At 44.4% G+C, this 13505-nt stretch overlaps 1 protein-coding gene across 1 annotated transcript in view; it reads left to right on the plus strand.

The window, feature by feature from the left end:
- The first annotated feature begins 2130 nt into the window (after positions 1-2130).
- LOC110516616 (A-kinase anchor protein 13) overlaps positions 2131-13505 on the plus strand; it is a 59690-nt gene continuing 48315 nt past the window's right edge. The window contains 4 exon segments of the mRNA XM_036981729.1: positions 2131-2313; positions 7406-7577; positions 11501-11568; positions 11936-12014. Coding sequence (XP_036837624.1) covers positions 2245-2313; positions 7406-7577; positions 11501-11568; positions 11936-12014 — 388 coding nt within the window. The 5' untranslated portion in view covers positions 2131-2244.

Genomic DNA, 13505 nt, shown 5'->3' on the forward strand with positions numbered 1-13505 from the left:
AAATGTATTGGAGTGAGATCATTTATTTATTTCAGGATTTGTATATACCGAGAACACCTGGTTTACATTTCCCCAATTAAGCGACTTGTAATTAACCCTCTGTTTCCCATCATGTTTTGTGTGTAATTGTTTTCATATTAGGTAGTGTTAGTTTATGCACTCTACTTTTAATCCGGAGAGGTTAGAAAAAGTATCTAGATCCTCGTTGAGGCTGTGGAGGGATCCAAGTTGTGGATTTTACAGAAAACATGAATCATCAGCGTACAGTGACTCCTTTGTTTTTCAACCCTGGATTTCTAATTGGATTTCTAATTCTAATTAATTCTATGTGCTTTAATTCTATGTGCTAGAGTTTTTGCATCACAGCACTGAAGTGCAAGTGGCCTCCAAGTTGTTTTAATGAACTGGATCTTTATATTTACCACTTGGATCCTGTTTCAGTAATAATGAAATCAGACCTAGTTGAGTGTCTGATAATCTACCATTTACATAGGACCGTTCCACAGGTGCATGTTCATTAATTGTTTTTGGTTCATTGAACAAGCATGGGAAACAATGTTTGAACCCTTTACAATGAAGATCTGTGAATTATTATATATATATTTTTAATTATCTTTGAAAGACAGGGTCCTGAAAAAGGGAAGTTTCTTTTTTTGCTGAGTTTACTACTACTATTATAGGCTACCTCGAGCAAGATGTACAAGAAGACCAGGGTGACCATTATCATCCAATAATCTCATCATTATTAATCACAAGGCTAAATCTCAGGATTAACCCAAGCTGTTTGCAGTCCTCTGCTGAAATACAGATGTCATATCTTAATTTGATCATCCTGTTGTTGCTGGATTTTTCCTGTGTGTATTGTAGGTTTAAAAAGTTTGTAATTTCCCATTTCAGACTTGATTTTCCCTAATGAAAAATGTATCAACACCTACAAAAATATGTCCATTAATCATAATCCACATAACAATTCACATTTCCTGTTGCTGCAGGATTATTTTGCTGCTGTGTGAAACTGGCTCAAATAAAGATACGACATCTGTACTTGACATCTTACCATTGTCACAGTCACTGTTCAGAACGCACTAGTGTTTCAGAGGAACCCCAATCTGTTTTCACAAATAAACATTTCAACTCTGAAAAACTTCAGTGAAGGTGATAAATTGACCCCTTGCTATGGGTTTTAACCACATTGATATATTATTATTAAGAGCTTTGGTGGTGTTACACCAAGAGGTCTGTTTTAACCACGTTGATATATTATTATTAAGAGCTTCGGTGGTGTTACACCAAGAGGTCTGTTTTCACGTTTCACCGTGACATGACCCTCATTTGATCTGACTCAGTTGATGACGTTTGTGCTAATGTTACAGTGTTGTGTTGTGTTGCAGAGATGAGAGATAGATACCAGAGAAACAGAATAGTATTAGTAGCGGAGGCAGCAGCGCTGAGCGGTAAGAGAAGTAGAACAGGAAGAGGACACTCTCTCTATGGACTCCATCTCTCTCTCTCTCTCTGTCACCACAGCAGCTAGCCAGTCGCTTTAAAGGGCCAACAGCTTTAATGACAGACCTCAGCCACGACCAGCAGCTAAGACAGACCTCAGCCACGACCAGCAGCTAAGACAGACCTCAGCCATGACCAGCAGCTAAGACAGACCTCAGCCCCGACCAGCAGCTAAGACAGACCTCAGCCACGACCAGCAGCTAAGACAGACCTCAGCCACGACCAGCAGCTAAGACAGACCTCAGCCAAGACCAGCAGCTAAGACAGACCTCAGCCACGACCAGCAGCTAAGACAGACCTCAGCCCCGACCAGCAGCTAAGACAGACCTCAGCCCCGACCAGCAGCTAAGACAGACCTCAGCCACGACCAGCAGCTAAGACAGACCTCAGCCACGACCAGCAGCTAAGACAGACCGCTAGAGTTCTATGATATTCTATGAATACCTGTCTCTTACTACTGGAGATGGTGGTTAAGTTAGAAACACTGTACACTGTTGCATCATTTCCTGGTGCTCTCTGTCTCTCTCCCTACTCTGATAGGAACTGGTCACCCCCTGTACACTGTTACATCACTTCCTGGTTCTCACTGTCTCTCTCCCTACTCTGATAGGAACTAGTGTTGTGAAGTGCTGTGGTACTGTGGTGTTCAGTCAGTGGAGGCTGTGGTTTAGATGGTTGAAGCATTGTAAGGTTAGATATCAGCCTGTCTGGGGCTCACAGTCACTGAAAGTAACAGAGATGTTGTATCGAAGGTTCTTTGATGTCAAAGGTCTCTCCATGAAGTTAAAGTGTGGGCGAGGACTAGAGGTAGGTACAGTAGGAGGACAGGGGTAGAGGACAGGGGTAGAGGACAGGGGTAGAGGACAGGGGTAGGGGACAGGGGTAGGTACAGTAGGAGGACAGGGGTAGATACAGTAGGAGGACAGGGGTAGATACAGTAGGAGGACAGGGGTAGGGGACAGGGGTAGGTACAGTAGGAGGACAGGGGTAGAGGACAGGGGTAGATACAGGGGTAGAGGACAGAGGTAGGGGACAGGGGTAGGTACAGTAGGAGGACAGGGATAGAGGACAGAGGTAGGGGACAGGGGTAGGTACAGCAGGAGGATGGGGTAGGTACAGCAGGAGGACAGGGGTAGAGGACAGGGATAGGTACAGCGGTAGGGGACAGGGGTAGGTACAGCAGGAGGACGGGGGTAGAGGACAGGGGTAGATACAGTAGTAGGACAGGGGTAGAGGACAGGGGTAGATACATTTGGAGGACAGGGGTAGAGGACAGGGGTAGGTACAGCGGTAGGGGACAGGGGTAGTGGACAGTAGGAGGACAGGGGTAGTGGACAGTAGGGGGACAGGGGTAGAGGACAGTAGGAGGACAGGGGTAGGTTCTGCAGGAGGACAGGGGTAGAGGACAGGGGTAGATACAGTAGGAGGACAGGGGTAGAGGGCAGGGGTAGATACAGTAGTAGGACAGGGGTAGAGGACAGGGGTAGATACATTTGGAGGACAGGGGTAGAGGACAGGGGTAGGTACAGCGGTAGGGGACAGGGGTAGTGGACAGTAGGAGGACAGGGGTAGTGGACAGTAGGGGGACAGGGGTAGAGGACAGTAGGGGGACAGGGGTAGAGGACAGGGGTAGGTACCGCAGGAGGACAGGGGTAGAGGACAGTAGGAGAACAGGGGTAGAGGACAGTAGGATACAGATGGGTTTGGTAGGATACAGATGGGTTTGGAAGGATACAGATGGGTTTGGTAGGATACAGATGGGTTTGGTAGGAAAGAGATGGGCTTGGTAGGAAACAAATGGGTTTGGTAGGATACAGATGGGTTTGGAAGGATAAAGATGGGTTTGGAAGGATACAGATGGGTTTGGTAGGATACAGATGGGTTTGGAAGGATACAGATGGGTTTGGTAGGATACAGATGGGTTTGGTAGGAAAGAGATGGGCTTGGTAGGAAACAAATGGGTTTGGTAGGATACAGATGGGTTTGGAAGGATACAGATGGGTTTGGAAGGATATAGATGGGTTTGGTAGGATACAGATGGGTTTGGAAGGATACAAATGGGTTTGGTAGGAAAGAGATGGGCTTGGAAGGATACAGATGGGTTTGGTAGGATACAGATGGGTTTGGAAGGATACAGATGGGTTTGGAAGGATACAGATGGGTTTGGTAGGATACAAGATGGGTTTGGTAGGATACAAGATGGGTTTGGTAGGATACAGATGGGTTTGGTAGGATACAGATGGGTTTGGTAGGATACAAGATGGGTTTGGTAGGATACAAGATGGGTTTGGTAGGATACAAGATGGGTTTGGTAGGATACAGATGGGTTTGGTAGGATACAGATGGGTTTGGTAGGTCTGGGAGGAATGAACAGTGTGATTCTGGTCCTGTTAGCATCTCCATTTCCAATAGGTGTAAATATATCCTGTTCATTTAGCCTGTTTTCAGCTGTTTATCTATTTTTGATCTTGTCTTTAACCAATCAAAATGCCTCTGCATTGACAACATTGAGAGTTTCATTCAGTTTGTTTAAATAGCAGATTTGTCAGAGGATAACCCATGTATTGTGTGCTTAGTTTTGAGAACCAGCTACTGGAAGTCATTGTTTTAAACACGCTTGACCTTGATTTTTTGAGAAAAGTTGTTGAGATGACCAAGTTGTTATTCTGTATTGGAGAGTTTTTATGCTATTCAGCTGCGTGCAACTTCCTGTATGTAAGGGGAAGTGAGCGTAAAGGGGAAGAGGCGATGTAAGCTAGATTCCAACATGTGGTCGGGAGGCGCTGTAGGGAGGGTGTGATGTAATCCTGTCAAATTGGGTAACAACGTGGAGGGCTCCATATGACTCCACATTGACGTGATTGGTCGACGGTAGGTGGGGGGGCGGGAAGCCTTGTGTAAACACAAATTCACTTCCTCAACAACTTCCTTGACAACAGCTCTGTGCATACTCTGCGAAACACAGGAAGTATTAATGGCCGTGACTTCTGCAGAGGCAGTATGATTGTAAACGCTGCAAAGTCAACGCAGACGTCGGATTATATAAGGACTAGTTACCATGAAGAGTATCAGATCCTGGTCAGTAGAGGTCATCTGTGGTCTATATAAGGACTAGTTAACATACAGAGTAACAGATCCTGGTCAGTAGAGGTCATCTGTGGTCTATATAAGGACTAGTTACCATGAAGAGTATCAGATCCTGGTCAGTAGAGGTCATCTGTGGTCTATATAAGGACTAGTTAACATACAGAGTAACAGATCCTGGTCAGTAGAGGTCATCTGTGGTCTATATAAGGACTAGTAACCATACAGAGTAACAGATCCTGGTCAGTAGAGGTCATCTGTGGTCTATATAAGGACTAGTTACCATAAAGAGTAACAGATCCTGGTCAGTAGAGGTCATCTGTGGTCTATATAAGGACTAGTTACCATAAAGAGTAACAGATCCTGGTCAGTAGAGGTCATCTGTGGTCTATATAAGGACTAGTTACCATAAAGAGTAACAGATCCTGGTCAGTAGAGGTCATCTGTGGTCTATATAAGGACTAGTAACCATACAGATCCTGGTCAGTAGAGGTCATCTGTGTTCTATATGAGGACTAGTAACCATACAGAGTAACAGATCCTGGTCAGTAGAGGTCATCTGTGGTCTATATAAGGACTAGTTACCATACAGATCCTGGTCAGTAGAGGTCATCTGTGGTCTATATAAGGACTAGTAACCATACAGAATAAGATATCCTGGTCAGTAGAGGTCATCTGTGGTCTATATGAGGACTAGTAACCATACAGAGGTAACAGATCCTGGTCAGTAGAGGTCATCTGTGGTCTATATAAGGACTAGTTACCATAAAGAGTAACAGATCCTGGTAAGTAGAGGTCATCTGTGGTATATATAAGGACTAGTAACCATACAGATCCTGGTCAGTAGTGGTCATCTGTGGTCTATATAAGGACTAGTAACCATACAGAACCTGGTCAGTAGAGGTCATATGTGGTCTATATAAGGACTAGTAACCATACAGATCCTGGTCAATAGAGGTCATCTGTGGTCTATATAAGGACTAGTAACCATACAGAGTAACATATCCTGGTCAGTAGAGGTCATCTGTGTTCTATATAAGGACTAGTAACCATACAGAACCTGGTCAGTAGTGGTCATATGTGGTCTATATAAGGACTAGTAACCATACAGAGTAACAGAACCTGGTCAGTAGAGGTCATCTGTGGTCTATATAAGGACTAGTAACCATACAGATCCTGGTCAGTAGAGGTCATCTGTGGTCTATATGAGGACTAGTAACCATACAGAGTAACAGATCCTGGTCAGTAGAGGTCATCTGTGGTCTATATAAGGACTAGTTACCATACAGATCCTGGTCAGTAGAGGTCATCTGTGGTCTATATAAGGACTAGTTACCATAAAGAGTAACAGATCCTGGTCAGTAGAGGTCATCTGTGGTCTATATAAGGACTAGTAACCATACAGATCCTGGTCAGTAGAGGTCATCTGTGTTCTATATGAGGACTAGTAACCATACAGAGTAACAGATCCTGGTCAGTAGAGGTCATCTGTGGTCTATATAAGGACTAGTTACCATACAGATCCTGGTCAGTAGAGGTCATCTGTGGTCTATATAAGGACTAGTAACCATACAGAATAAGATATCCTGGTCAGTAGAGGTCATCTGTGGTCTATATGAGGACTAGTAACCATACAGAGGTAACAGATCCTGGTCAGTAGAGGTCATCTGTGGTCTATATAAGGACTAGTTACCATAAAGAGTAACAGATCCTGGTAAGTAGAGGTCATCTGTGGTATATATAAGGGACTAGTAACCATACAGATCCTGGTCAGTAGAGGTCATCTGTGGTCTATATAAGGACTAGTAACCATACAGATCCTGGTCAGTAGAGGTCATCTGTGGTCTATATAAGGACTAGTAACCATACAAATCCTGGTCAGTAGAGGTCATCTGTGGTCTATATCAGGACTAGTAAACATACAGAGTAACAGATCCTGGTCAGTAGAGGTCATCTGTGGTCTATATGAGGACTAGTAACCATACAGAGTAACAGATCCTGGTCAGTAGAGGTCATCTGTGGTCTATATCAGGACTAGTTACCATACAGAGTAACAGATCCTGGTCAGTAGAGGTCATATGTGGTCTATATAAGGACTAGTAACCATACAGATCCTGGTCAGTAGAGGTCATCTGTGGTCTATATAAGGACTAGTAACCATACAGATCCTGGTCAGTAGAGGTCATCTGTGGTCTATATGAGGACTAGTAACCATACAGAGTAACAGATCCTGGTCAGTAGAGGTCATCTGTGGTCTATATAAGGACTAGTAACCATACAGAGTAACAGATCCTGGTCAGTAGAGGTCATCTGTGGTTTATATGATGACTAGTAACCATACAGAGTAACAGATCCTGGTCAGTAGAGGTCATCTGTGTTCTATATGAGGACTAGTAACCATACAGAGTAACAGATCCTGGTCAGTAGAGGTCATCTGTGGTCTATATGAGGACTAGTAACCATACAGAGTAACAGATCCTGGTCAGTAGAGGTCATCTGTGGTCTATATAAGGACTAGTTACCATACAGATCCTTTCTAGGCAGGGAAAGGAGGAACGGAGAGAGAGGGTAGCTGTACTGTCTGACCTCATTCTGTTTCTGGGCAGGGAAAGGAGGAACGGATGGAGAGGGTAGCTGTACTGTCTGACCTCATTCTGTTTCTAGGCAGGGAAAGGAGGAACGGAGAGAGAGGGTAGCTGTACTGTCTGACCTCATTCTGTTTCTAGGCAGGGAAAGGAGGAACGGAGAGAGAGGGTAGCTGTACTGTCTGACCTCATTCTGTTTCTACTTCTAATCCCCCTTCTTCCAACTGCAGGAAAAGGATGGAGAGAAGAGTCGAGACAAAGACGAGAGGAGAGAGGCGAAGGCCAGAGAGAGATGTACGCTGAACGGACATCACTTCAGCATGGTCTCCTCCCAGACACAATCCTCCTCCTGCCACCAATGCAGCAAAACCATCAACACTAAGGATGCCTTTCTCTGCACCAGTAAGACAGCATCAGTCAATACAACGCTAACAAAACCAACTATTAGCAGGTTTAGTAGATACACACCATATCGCTCAAGATGGCGCCGACAGAGAGGGCTGCCTTGCTTCTAATCCTTAGGAAACATTTCAGTATTTATTTTTATTTTGATGTATTATTTCTTACATTGTTAGCCCAGACAACCTTAAGTTTTATTACATACAGCCGGGAAGAACTATTGGATATCAGAGCGATGTCAACTTACCAACACTACGACCAGGAATACGACTTTCCCGAAGCGGATCCTTTGTCCGCACCACTCGGGGCAATTGAACTGATTCCAAAGGCTGATCCAAAACAGATCAGTCTTCTGGTCAGACTTTGGAGGTGCTCACACGACCCACCACTCCCGAGTATATTACTCTCCAATGTCCAGTCCCTAGATAACAAGGTCGATGAAATCAGGGCGAGGTTTGCTTTCCAGAGAGACATCAGGGATTGTAACATACTCTGTTTCACGGAACCATGGCTCTCTCGGGATATGCTGTCGGAGACGGTACAACTACCTGGTTTCTCAGTGCGTCGCGCCGACAGTAATAAACATCTCTTTGGGAAGAAGGGCGGGGGTTTCATGTTTAATGACTCATGGTGTAATTGTAACAACAGGAATTCAAGTCTTTTTGTTCACCTGACCTAGAATTCCTCATAATCAAATGCCGACCATATTATCTCTCAAGATAATTATATTTTGTTATTGTCACAGCCATATATATCCCCCCTCAAGTTGATACCACAATGGCCTTCAAGGAACTTCAATGGACTATATTGGACACCATATATGCTGAGGCTGAATTAATTGTAGCTGGGGATTTTAACAAACAAAATTTGAGAACAAGGCTACCTAAATTCTATCAGCATATCGACTGTAGCACTCGCACTGGAAAACCACTGGATCATTGCTACTCTAACTTCCGCAATGCTTACAAGGCCCTCCCCCGCCCTTATTTAGTCAAATATGAACACGTATCTATTTTGCTCCTCCATTCCTATATGCAGAAACTTAAACAGGAAGTACCCATGCTAAGGACTATTTAACGCCAGTCTGACCAATCGGGAATCCACGTTTCAAGATTGTTTTGATTACAGGGACTGGGATATGTTCTGGATAGTGTCAGAGAATAATACCATAGGGCTTTGCACAATTGGCCCAGCGTCGTCCGGGTTTGGCCGGGGTGGGCCGTCATTGTAAATATATAAAGAATTTTATCTTACCTGACTTGCCTAGTTAAAGGTTAAAATAAATAAAAAGTTAAAATTAAATCAAATCATCCAAATGTCGACAAAATGGAGTCGCAATTCAACGGCTCAGACACGAGACGATTGTCTGCAGACAATCACGGACTGCAAAAGTTAAACCAGCCACGTCACGGACACCGACGTCTTGCTTCCAAGTAAACTAAACACCTTCTTTATCCACTTTGAGGATAATACAGTGCCACCAACGTGGCCCGCTACCAAGGACTGTGGAATCTCTTTCTCCGTGGCTGACGGAGTTCCTCTGCGTACACATTTTAAGTTCCTCTGCGTACACATCACTGACAATCTGAAATGGTCCATCCAAACAGACAGTGTGGTGAAGAAGGTGCAACAACGCCTCTTCAACCTCAGGAGGCTGAAGAAATGTGGCTTGTCACCTAAAACCCTCACAAACTTTTACACATGCACAATCGAGAGCATCCTTTCGGGCTGTATCACCGCCCGGAACGGCAACTGCACCGCCCACAACCGCAAGGCTCTCCAGAGGGTAGTGCGGTCTGCACAACGCATCATCGGGGACAAACTACCTGCCCTCCAGGACACCTACATCACCCGATGTCACAGGAAGGCCATAAAGATCATCAAGGACAATAACCACCCGAGCCACTGCCTGTTCACACCACTACCATCCAGAAAGCGAGCCCAGTACAGGTGCATCAAAGCTGAGACTGAAATAGCTTCTATCTCTAGGCCATCATACTGTTAATGGAAGCCTCTCAAACATAATCCAGGTAGAATCAGGAATTCCCCAGGGCAGCTGTTTAGGCCCCTTGAAGGTAGAATCAGGAATTCCCCAGAGTAGCTGTTTAGGCCCCTTGTGTTTTTTCAACCTTTACTAACTGAATGCCACTGACTTTGAGTAAAGACAGAGTGTCTATGTATATGGATGACGGAGTTGATGTCAGACAACAATCTGAATGAGTTGTGACGTTCGACAACAACCTGAATGAGTTTGTTTTACAGAGTTGACGTTAGACAACAATCTGAATGAGTTTGATTTATGGAATTGAAGTGGTATACAAGGTAACAATTTAGTTTTTCTTCAGTTGCTTTATGACTAAAAACTAATCAAAATAAACATATTTAAACCAAAATGAATATTCTATCAAGGAGATGGAGTTGACAGTTCATTGTTGTGACAATGGTGATTTCAATATTTTTTGTTTTCATCTATTAAAAGTAGAGAACTTTCCAGAGTAGTCTTCTTGTACTACATAGAATGAGGACATGCAGAAGGGGTCCTTATGGTATAGCTGTCCCTGCTCATCCCTGATTCATTTAGAATTTAAGACCAATCTGACGGAGTTCACCATATCTCCAGGCACATCTTTTAGGAATCACATTTTTTAAGACTATTTCTCTTAAAAGGCAGAGATGGCTCTCACAATAAACTACAACATATTTATTTTAAAACTATAAAAATATTATTGCCTGTTTATAGAATAAAAAATGTATAATTGGAGAGTTGAAATTTGTATAATTTGCTCCAGACAAGGGCATGTCTAGGCATAGAGCCGATATGAAAATGTACAATATAGAAAATATTTAGAAAATTACAAAAGCAAATCTTTCCCTAAATAAAATTCCACTAAATGCAATTTAATCTGAATTAATACAACAAAAGAAAAACAAATTGACTATAAATATAAAGTTTCCCAACAAGGATTGTCCCAACTTTCAAGAATCCCTGAAGGACTATGGTGCCATTCTGGACATACGCCAACTCTCTAGTTCTGTAGACCAGTCCACTTCTCTGGTTCTGTAGACCAGTCCACTTCTCTGGTTCTGTAGACCAGTCCAACTCCCTGGTTCTGTAGACCAGTCCAACTCTCTGGTTCTGTAGGCCAGTCCAACTCTCTGGTTCTGTAGACCAGTCCAACTCTGTAGACCAGTCCACTTCTCTGGTTCTGTAGACCAGTCCAATTCTCTGGTTTTGTAGACCAGTCCAACTCTCTGGTTCTGTTGACCAGTCCAACTCTCTGGTTCTGTTGACCAGTCCAACACTCTGGTTCTGTTGACCAGTCCAACACTCTGGTTCTGTTGACCAGTCCAACTCTCTGGTTCTGTTGACCAGTCCACTTCTCTGGTTCTGTAGACCACTCCAATTCTCTGGTTTTGTAGACCAGTCCAACTCTCTGGTTCTGTTGACCAGTCCAACTCTCTGGTTCTGTTGACCAGTCCAACACTCTGGTTATGTTGACCAGTCCAACACTCTGGTTCTGTTGACCAGTCCAACACTCTGGTTCTGTAGACCAGTCCAACTCTCTGGTTCTGTTGACCAGTCCACTTCTCTGGTTCTGTAGACCACTCCAACTCTCTGGTTCTGTTGACCAGTCCAACTCTCTGGTTCTGTAGACCAGTCCAACTCATTGGTTCTGTAGACCAGTCCAACTCATTGGTTCTGTAGACCAGTCCAACTCATTGGTTCTGTAGACCAGTCCAACTCATTGGTTCTGTAGACCAGTCCAACTCTCTTGTTCTGTAGACCAGTCCAACTCTCTGGTTCTGTTGACCAGTCTAACTCCCCAGTCACAGTTCATAACACGTGAAAGAACTCCCCTGGAAGATTATTCTGTTGAAGTTCTTACTTTAATATTTAGAGTTGCATTTTATTTTGTATTTTTCAGATTGCAATGCACATGTTCATAAGAGTTGTAGAGAAAGCCTGCCTGTCTGTGCCAAGGTGAAGATGAAGGTAAGGAAAAACTGTATTTAAAACTATTTTCAGACCGTTTTGTCAGCCTACAAAATGAGTAGCCTACAAGGACATCATGTTTTCATGTACTAGATCATTTTGTCAGCCAATAGGATGAGTAGCCTACAAGAACATCATGTTTTTATGTACTAGATCATTTTGTCAGCCAATAGGATGAGTAGCCTACAAGGATATCATGTTTTTATGTACTAGATCATTTTGTCAGCCAATAGGATGAGTAGCCTACAAGGACATCATATTTTTATGTACTAGATCATTTTGTCAGCCAATAGGATGAGTAGCCTACAGACCATCAAGGTCATGAACTTATTTACACTACTGAAGTCCTGGATTGTTTTCCCTCCAGACGCCCAGACAGCAGTTTGCAGTTCCAGATTCAGCCACCATTCCTGTTGTCACCCGGAGACCAAAACGAGGGTTAAACCGTGAGTCCATCTTAAATATACTCAATAGTCATACTGTTGGTGTTAACCAGAGCCACCACAGCCATGTCCTGGTCCCAGATCTGTTGGTGTTAACCAGAGTCACCACAGCCATGTCCTGGTCCCAGATCTGTTGGTGTTAACCAGAGTCACCACAGCCCTGTCATGGTCCCAGATCTGTTGGTGTTAACCAGAGTCACCACAGTCCTGTCCTGGTCCCAGATCTGTTGGTGTTAACCAGAGTCACCACAGTCCTGTCCTGGTCCCAGATCTGTTGGTGTTAACCAGAGCCACCACAGCCCTGTTCTGGTCCCAGATCTGTTGGTGTTAACCAGAGTCACCACAGCCATGTCCTGGTCCCAGATCTGTTGGTGTTAACCAGTTAGAATACAATCAAATTCTGCATGTATCTGTTCCCAATAGAGTCCTACAGGGCTGGATGTATCTGTTCCCTATAGAGTCCTACAGGGCTGGATGTATCTGTTCCCTATAGAGTCCTACGGGGCTGGATGTATCTGTTCCCAATAGAGTCCTACAGGGCTGGATGTATCTGTTCCCTATAGAGTCCTACAGGGCTGGATGTATCTGTTCCCTATAGAGTCCTACAGGGCTGGATGTATCTGTTCCCTATAGAGTCCTACAGGGCTGGATGTATCTGTTCCCTATAGAGTCCTACAGGGCTGGATGTATCTGTTCCCTATAGAGTCCTACAGGGCTGGATGTATCTGTTCCCTATAGAGTCCTACAGGGCTGGATGTATCTGTTCCCTATAGAGTCCTACAGGGCTGGATGTATCTGTTCCCTATAGAGTCCTACAGGGCTGGATGTATCTGTTCCCTATAGAGTCCTACAGGGCTGCATGTATCTGTTCCCTATAGAGTCCAACAGGGCTGGATGTATCTGTTCCCTATAGAGTCCTACAGGGCTGCATGTATCTGTTCCCTATAGAGTCCTACAGGGCTGGATGTATCTGTTCCCTATAGAGTCCGACAGGGCTGGATGTATCTGTTCCCTATAGAGTCCTACAGGGCTGGATGTATCTGTTCCCTATAGAGTCCTACAGGGCTGCATGTATATGTTACCTAAAGAGTCCTACGGGGCTGGCTGGATGTATCTGTTCCCTACAGAGTCCTACGGGGCTGGCTGGATGTATCTGTTCCCTATAGAGTCCTACAGGGCTGCATGTATTTGTTCCCTATAGAGTCCTACAGGGCTGGATGTATCTGTTCCCTATAGAGTCCTACAGGGCTGGATGTATCTGTTCCCTATAGAGTCCTACAGGGCTGGATGTATCTGTTCCCTATAGAGTCCTACAGGGCTGGATGTATCTGTTCCCTATAGAGTCCTACAGGGCTGGATGTATCTGTTCCCTATAGAGTCCTACAGGGCTGGATGTCTCTGTTCCCTATAGAGTCCTACGGGGCTGGATGTCTCTGTTCCCTATAGAGTCCTACGGGGCTGGATGTCTCTGTTCCCTGTAGAGTCCTACGGGGC

Source organism: Oncorhynchus mykiss, chromosome 6 (genome assembly GCF_013265735.2).
Source record: "Oncorhynchus mykiss isolate Arlee chromosome 6, USDA_OmykA_1.1, whole genome shotgun sequence".
Lineage (NCBI taxonomy): Eukaryota > Metazoa > Chordata > Actinopteri > Salmoniformes > Salmonidae > Oncorhynchus > Oncorhynchus mykiss.